Source organism: Triticum aestivum, chromosome 6B, assembly GCF_018294505.1.
Source record: "Triticum aestivum cultivar Chinese Spring chromosome 6B, IWGSC CS RefSeq v2.1, whole genome shotgun sequence".
NCBI lineage: Eukaryota > Viridiplantae > Streptophyta > Magnoliopsida > Poales > Poaceae > Triticum > Triticum aestivum.
The window spans coordinates 702,874,111-702,881,691 of NC_057810.1; the positions used below are offsets into that span (position 1 = coordinate 702,874,111).

General features: G+C 43.3%; 1 protein-coding gene across 1 annotated transcript; it reads right to left on the reverse strand.

Moving 5' to 3' along the window:
* Positions 1 to 729: 729 nt before the first annotated feature.
* On the reverse strand, positions 730 to 2,174 carry LOC123139665 (desumoylating isopeptidase 1). Its single transcript, XM_044559399.1, has 3 exons — positions 1,961 to 2,174; positions 1,726 to 1,823; positions 730 to 1,633 (listed from the first exon to the last, which is right to left on the reverse strand). The coding sequence occupies exons 1-3, from the start codon at positions 1,967 to 1,969 to the stop codon at positions 892 to 894; spliced, it is 849 nt and encodes a 282-aa protein (XP_044415334.1). The 5' UTR covers positions 1,970 to 2,174; the 3' UTR covers positions 730 to 891.
* Positions 2,175 to 7,581: the final 5,407 nt, after the last annotated feature.

Below are 7,581 nucleotides of genomic sequence, written 5' to 3' on the forward strand. Positions count from 1 at the left end.
AGCATCTATAGCAGGGTTCGGCTCCTCTCCAGTTGGTCTGTTACTGCATCCGTAATGTAGTTACCCAAATCTGTCGTCCGCTGAAAATCAAAGGCTCTCCGTTCTCCTCTTTAATTCAATTATTATTTATTGATAAAACAGCTTGGAGGCAAATAGAATGACCCAAACATTCTATGAAACTCTCCTGAAACTAGATCTGAACCTGTTGTGTCCAGCACCTGAAATGTATTCAGTGATGCATGTAGCAGAGGCATGCTTGGTTGTTCTTCCCTAATATCTCAATTCAGCCGAGGGAACTACAAATGGCTCGGGCGTAATACAGCAGAACAAATCATGCTTGACTCTGCCGATCTGCTCACCAATTTATATGGGAAAAAGATGCGTGTGCGCTGTACCTACAAGTTCATCCGACTTTGCAGTGCTGTCACGCATGTGACCATGTACACTCACATCAGGTTTATGATATTGTGAAGGAGTATGTTCCTGCATTTCCACACATTTTCAGCGCTGAGGAGAACGAAATATGGCAATTTCCTCTGTAGAGCGAAGCAAAAATTGCATGGAAGGGTTGCCTGCTACTCCTACTGCTGATTGAATCAGCATTGTTAACAGTCATATGACTTTGCTGCTAATCCAGATATTATATCAGGACTTTGTTAGGCATATATTTCCTCAGCAGAATGATCTTAGCCTGGGATAAAACCCAATTTAGCAGTGAACCAAGAAATCTAGCACTGAAGAAACCATATAATCATATAATTCCGCACCATCAGAACAAATCAGACAAATAAAATTGAGTTCCATGCTGCAATACAAGTAAGCAAGCGTTCCAATTACTATCAGTTTGCAGTTGCATCAAAGATCGAAGGTGTGTAAAATACTTTCAGGCCACTAGGCCTGCATACTGGCGCCGTCGCCGTGGCGCTCCATGACCCGGCGCATGGCCAGCGCCGCCGCCTCGCTCGCCCGCAGCGTGCCACTCGCCATGAGCGCCGCAAACTCCCTCATCACCTCCTCCTGCACCTTCCCCCTCGCGCTGCCGAGAGGGTCAGCCACAGTCGGCGGTGCCGGCGCGGCGGCTTTCTCCGGAGTCTGCTTCTCGACCTTCTTCTCTTCTTCTTTCTCGGAAGAAGAGCCAGCGGGCGCCGCACTAGCAGCGGCAGCGGCGGCTGTAGAACTAGCATTGGCAGTAGGGGTTTTGCCGGCCGAAGCCGGCGGCTGCGGCACCGAGACGGAGGCCGGCGTGGGCACGAACTGGGTGGTCTGGGGCGCGGCGTTGTTCCTGAGCGTGGCCTCGAGGTTCTGGATCATGGGCATGATCATGGCGCCCATGGGGCTGGACATGACCTCGCTGGGCAGGTTGAGGATGTAGTCGGGGATCCCGGCGCCGACGAGGAACTGCGCGACCTCGTTGCTGAAGTTGTTGCAGTTGTGGGTGAGCAGGCTGTAGGTGGCGGCGGTGTAGCGCGGCGCGATGTCGCGGAGGTAGTCCTCGAAGACCTCGCGGGGCAGGTGGGTGACGCCCAGGTCGACGACCCGCGCGGGGCGGCCGTACTGCGTCGCCCCCGCCGGCGCCGCCTGGATCCCGCCCCCGAAGAAGTACTCGTTGCCGTACACCACCACGCCCGTGTGCCTGCCGGAGCCAGCCGGTCGAACGGACCGGGTCAAAATCGCGTCTTTTTCGGATCAATCGGATCGAGAGAGGGGGAATCTCGGAGGACTCACCAGATGGCCTCGATGGGCTTGCCGAGGAAGGAGGTGGAGAGCTGGCGCGCCAGGCCGTTGCTGAGGTCGTACACGTTGAGCGCCACCTTGTGCCCCTCCTGCCGTCCGCAACAATCAAGCAATCAGCGTCAGATCTCGGGAATCCCGGACCAATTCGATCGATTGCGAGGGCGGCGCGCCGAACAACAACAACCAACAACGAATTGGGAGTGAAGGGGAAGGGGCGAGCGCTTACCTCCGCCATTATCGCTTGGGAAATCGCCGAGATTCGAGTCGGAAGGGGCAGTCGAATCTGGGGGAAGACGACGCCGCCGGATGAGAACGGGAACAGGAACGCACGCGCGGATCTGGGAGGAGCGGCGAAACAGAGCTGAGAGAGAGACAGAGACCGGCCGGGGGACGCGCGCGCATATATAAAAACAGTGAGAACAAAATCGACTCGGATTAAAAATAATCAGCGGCGGAAGCTTCTCGAGCCGCGCGCGGAGTCCCCGGGCCGTCGGATGGGGAATCGGGGCGACGTGGCGCGGGATGCGGAGGGTTCCAAGCGGGTTTCGTGGAAGGGTCGGAGCGTGCCGCGATGGGACGTGAATGTTCTGGAAGCCCGCCGGGTCGGGGTCGGGGTCAGGGTCGTGGTTGGTTGCGGGAAGGAGGAAGCGAGGCGGTTGGTTGCGTGCGCTCGGGTCCGACGACTCGTGCGCTTGGTTCGATGGTTGGTTGGGGCGTCATCCCACCGGCGACGAGAACAAACTTTTTTCTTCCAAGGAGAAGACCGAGACTAGCCACAAAGTAACATATCCCTAAAACTATGTTACTACCTTCATAGTGGGTGGTAACATAAGTGTGATGTCATGCAAAGCTTCATTTATTAGTTTATAGACTCATATTGCATTAGGGCATGTGATGTTTCAGTAACTAGTTAAGTTACTCAAACTACCTCTCTCCTCATTAACTCTTTGGCACATAAGCAAGTTTTCGGAGTTGGATTCAATGTTACTGCTGAAGTTACTCTCACTGTGGCTAGTCTAAGGAGACTGATGCTGGCGAACGCCCTTCCCAGCGTCTGATTTATTTTTTGTCAAAATACGTGGATCTAGGGATCGAACTTGCGCACTCCAGCAGTTTCGCCACACGCGCTCACCAGTAAGCCTCTGCGCTCTTTGTATTCGAGTTAATTCATTCTAAAATTTGATTCTTGTTTAAAAAATCCTCGAATTTTCCATTTGTTTTGAAAAAACAAAAAAAACTACTTTTTAACGGGTGTTTTCCTTTGTAAACTTGCTACATGCGTTTTTATTATATTTACCATGGCAATTATCTTGCGAAAATCCGCATGTGAGCCCAGGCTCAAATGCTCCCGCTCAGAAAAAATTCAAAACAAATACTAGAAAAATTCAAAAAAATCAAATTTTTTTTGTATAGTAGATAATTGGTTGCGTGAGGTCCGCTGCAAATTGCAACTTATTTGGACATTTGAGCAACTCTCGGCAAAAAAGACAAATCGGGTCAAAACAATTTGTAAACAGTAAACTTTTTTACAGACCCCGCTTTTGTCTTTTTTTGCCGAGAGATGCTCAAATGTCCAAACGAGTTGAAATTTGCAGCGAACCTCACGCATCAAATTATCTACCACACAAAAAATTAGAATTTTTTTTGAATTTTTCTAGTATTTGTTTTGATTTTTTTCGTCGGTGTGGGTGCAACTGAGTCCGGGAGCCGAATTGGCCTTCTCATTATCTTGTCTCTTTAATGATCCCATGGCACTTATTAAGAAGGCGTGGCATTTTAATAATTAGTACCATGACAATTATCTTGTCTCTTGTCTCTTGTACCTCCTACTACAGACTCCGTTGCTCTTTGAGTTGATGGATCTTTTTGAGTTGATTCTGGCGCCGCAGTCGTAGGGATGATTCTCCGGCGACATGACGGATCAATTATTTTTGCAGCATACCGGTATATTTTCAATTGCAATGATGCACTGGAAGTGGAGATACATACGCTTATGTAAGGGATGGCACTTGCTATACAACATTCCAATTTGTCCGGTGATTGTTCAATCTGATTCTAGTGTGGCGTTATCGAGTTTGACCGGAGATGGATTGATTCGTTCTGCCTATAAACATCTCGTAGCTGAAATTAAGGCGTTGATGAAGGATAGGGAGTTTATTCCCCAAAAATTAAATAGGGATCAGAATAGAGTTGCTGACCGCTTGCAAATACAGTCGCGTAGAGTGTACCACGGCTATGTGGATGCAGCTAGGACCACCATGTATCAAGGTCTTTTGCCTCTCGACTGTAACTCTATCAATTTGGAATAAAACTCCTTTTTATCATAAATTTTTCTTATTATGAAGAGCACGACATCTTGATAATTAGTACCATGGCATTTTTTTCTCATTAAGAGGATGGCAGTTTTATTATTAAGAGCATCCATTTGTCTTAGTAATATGGCATTTTTATTTTTCAAGTGGATGTCATTTTTATGATTAAAACATGACATTTTTATTATTAGGAGGATGGCAGATTTATTATTAACTGGTGGTAGTTTTATTTTTGAGAGCATGTCATTTTTATTATTCATAACATGGCATTATTATTGTTAGGAGGGTGGCCCTTTATTTTCAAGAGGATGTCATTTTTCATTTTTAGTTACATGTCATTTGAGGGTGGGGGGACTTGTCGGGTAAAATATTTTGTCTACACGATGGCAGTTTTATAAAGTACCATATCAAATTTCAATTATTTTTTTGAGTATGACATTTCTATAAATTTATGATTTTTTTCTCATGGCATTATTTATATAGAGGATGACTGTTTTTTGATTTACCATGGAAAAAACAAATTCTATATCACTCGCATATTATTTTGTATAAGAAACATCAGAATATTTTTAATCTATTTTAATCTGTTCATTACATATGACAAATTTCGGTTTGTTTTGTCGAGTAGTTCTTAATTCACTAGTAGAAAACGGGCCTTAATGTATAGAGGTTCTGGAACCGGGACTAAAGGGTCGAGACTGAAGCCCAAACCTTTAGTCCCGGTTCGGTTTGCTTACGAAGCGGGACTAAAGGAGCTCCATGTGGCCACTGTCTGGAGCTCCACCTTTAGTCCCGCTTGATAACACCAACTGGAGGATTTTTTTCAAAAACTTTTTTGAATTTTTTTGAATTTTTTTCTTATTTTTAAATTTCTGAATTATTTGATAACTTAATCTCTAAGCACCCACTCTAATCACCCCTCATCACTGCTCAATTATGAACCACTCATTTCAGATCGTCTAACTTCCTGGCCGGTCACCTATCCTGAGCACGCTTAATTTTCGAGTTCTATTTCCCCTAGTTTCCAAGTCTGCATTGTTGTTTTCCTGACAATACTAAGCTGTCAATCCTATTAACCCTTAGGAGTTGAACTTGAGCATTAAGCACCGTTTGAGTTTGAAACTATTACTCTAAAAACAATTATTATTTAGTAACACTAACATTTCTTGAATAAGTAGTTTGACCATAGTTTGACCAGATTTGACCATAGTTTGACCAAAAGTTAAAAAAAAACTAAAAATAATTATTTATTAACACTAATATTTCTTGAATAAGTAGTTTGACCAGATTTAATGAAAAGTAAAAAAACTAAAATTTGAGCATATCTTTTTTCCTTTCGGAATTTGAGGATTCTAAAAATTTGCAAACAGGCCTATGGCAGCCAAAATCGGATGCGGATTTTCGTGCTGATTTTGTGATATATTATGCGTTTTTTTCGACATCATATGCAAAAGATATGGCTATTTTACTTTTTCATAACATTTTTTTGCCAAACATGTCCAAATTCAAGTTTTTTAATTTTTCTAACTAGTAGATGTAGTAACGTAACTACATCTCGAAGGATTTTGATTTTTGAAGTTTTTATCATTTTCTTTTGTTTTTTACAAAACTGAAAAGGTGATACACGAGGAGGGGGTAGAGTTTGAACCTTTAGTCCCGGTTTGAGACACAAACCGGGACTAAAGGTCATCACACCCTTTAGTCCCGGTTCGTTTCTCAAACCGAGATTAAAGGTCCAACCTTTAGTCTCGGTTTGAGACACGAACCGGGACTAAAGTCTCAAACCGGGAATAAAGGTCCCATTTGAACCGTGCCTTCCCGACGCCTTAGCCGCTCGAACCGGAACTAATACTCGTGATGCAACCGGGACTAATGTGTATATTGAGTTTGGACGAAAGCCTTGTTTTCTACTAGTGATTCTGTTGCGTATCAGCATGTTAGTTTTCCATAACTATTGTGGAAAAAAAAGTAAAGAGGGTAAAATTTTCGAGGTCGCGATTCAACCTCTTCTGACTCCCGACATCCGATCCTACATTGACAATATTTAATTCTTCGTGAAAGTGTGTGTGCTCACGCTAAAATGGCGCCTTTAATGATGGCGACGGCACAAAAAAACATGTCATGTAACTTGTGGTTCCAAGCGAATTTAAATACAGGCTATCATTTATTTAGACTAAACTTTTTTACTTCATTATAATTACAACGTGAGTCATTTTAACATATGATCACAACTAGCACAATTTTTCATTGTACTTAACAACTACAAAATGATACAACTAAAAATACTAAGATATTTTTATATGATTTAATATATGTTGTGGAAAATGCAATTTCACTAGATTTGAAGCATATTTACACGGACTATGGCATAGTTGTTTCCTTTTCGAGACACCACCTCTTATTTATTTATTTTCAATTTACCAAATCGTTCTAGATCAAATTAATGGAAAAAAGTGTAAGTCTTCATAGATTAATTTTTGTCACTATGACGAACTACAGAAATAACTTGGGATTTGTGTCTATTATAGTTTCACTAAATATTATGTCAAAAAGCTATAATGTTGTTTGATACTTTCTATACAATGCATGAGGAAAGATAATAATCAGATACTAAATATAAAATTTTAGAAATGAAAAATATCTATGAGTGACATGGAAATTGTGTAATGTCATAGTAGCCACAACAATCATCTTCTGGGTTTCAGTTGAGTGGCTTGGCATATTAAGAAGAATTTGTCGTTTCATCTTCAACAATCCAAAGGCTCTCTATGCAACTGTGATTGGACCGGTAGATCTTGTTGACCTTCTCCCTAGAAGTATTCCGCATGACATTTGTGTGGATGTTAGGGACATGATACATTTCTCCTTTGTAGGGTGCAAGATACCCCTTTCTATTAGGATAGTCAACATCTACAATGTAGTACTTATCCCCTTTCTATTAGGATAGCCCAAATCTACAATGTACTACTTGTCTCAAAACAACAAAGAGAACAATCATCTAGGTTGTTTCATATATGACATGAGTTATAACCAATAAAAATGTTCACCCTTTGGATGATAGGGGAGATGGCCTTGTTAGGTTGTCCAAGTGAGGCATACACTGTGCAGCGCCGTGCTATACAAACAATTTTTAACTTCTTTCCGCGACTCCGGGTTTCCTAGGCTGTCGGATGGGTTTCGTGGAAGATTCGGAGGCGTGTTGGGATGGGACGGGGATGTTCTAGAAGGATATAGGGTCGTGTTCGTGCTTGATTGCTGCCTGTGGCAAGCGAGGCGGTTGGTTGCGTGCGCTCAGGTGTCCGACGACTCACTCGTGCGCTTGGTTCATTGGTTGGTTGGAGCGTCATCCGACCGGCATGGGGGGCACTTCTGTTGTCGTGATTACGTTTGGCTAAATAAAATGCATCTGAAATCTATATTTTATTCGAATTAAGGAGCATAGCTCTAAATTCCGTTCATCATGGAAAATTGAAAATGGTGACATGGTGAGGGCGATCGACCCTTCGAGAAGGGGATGCAAGAACAGCCAAGGAAT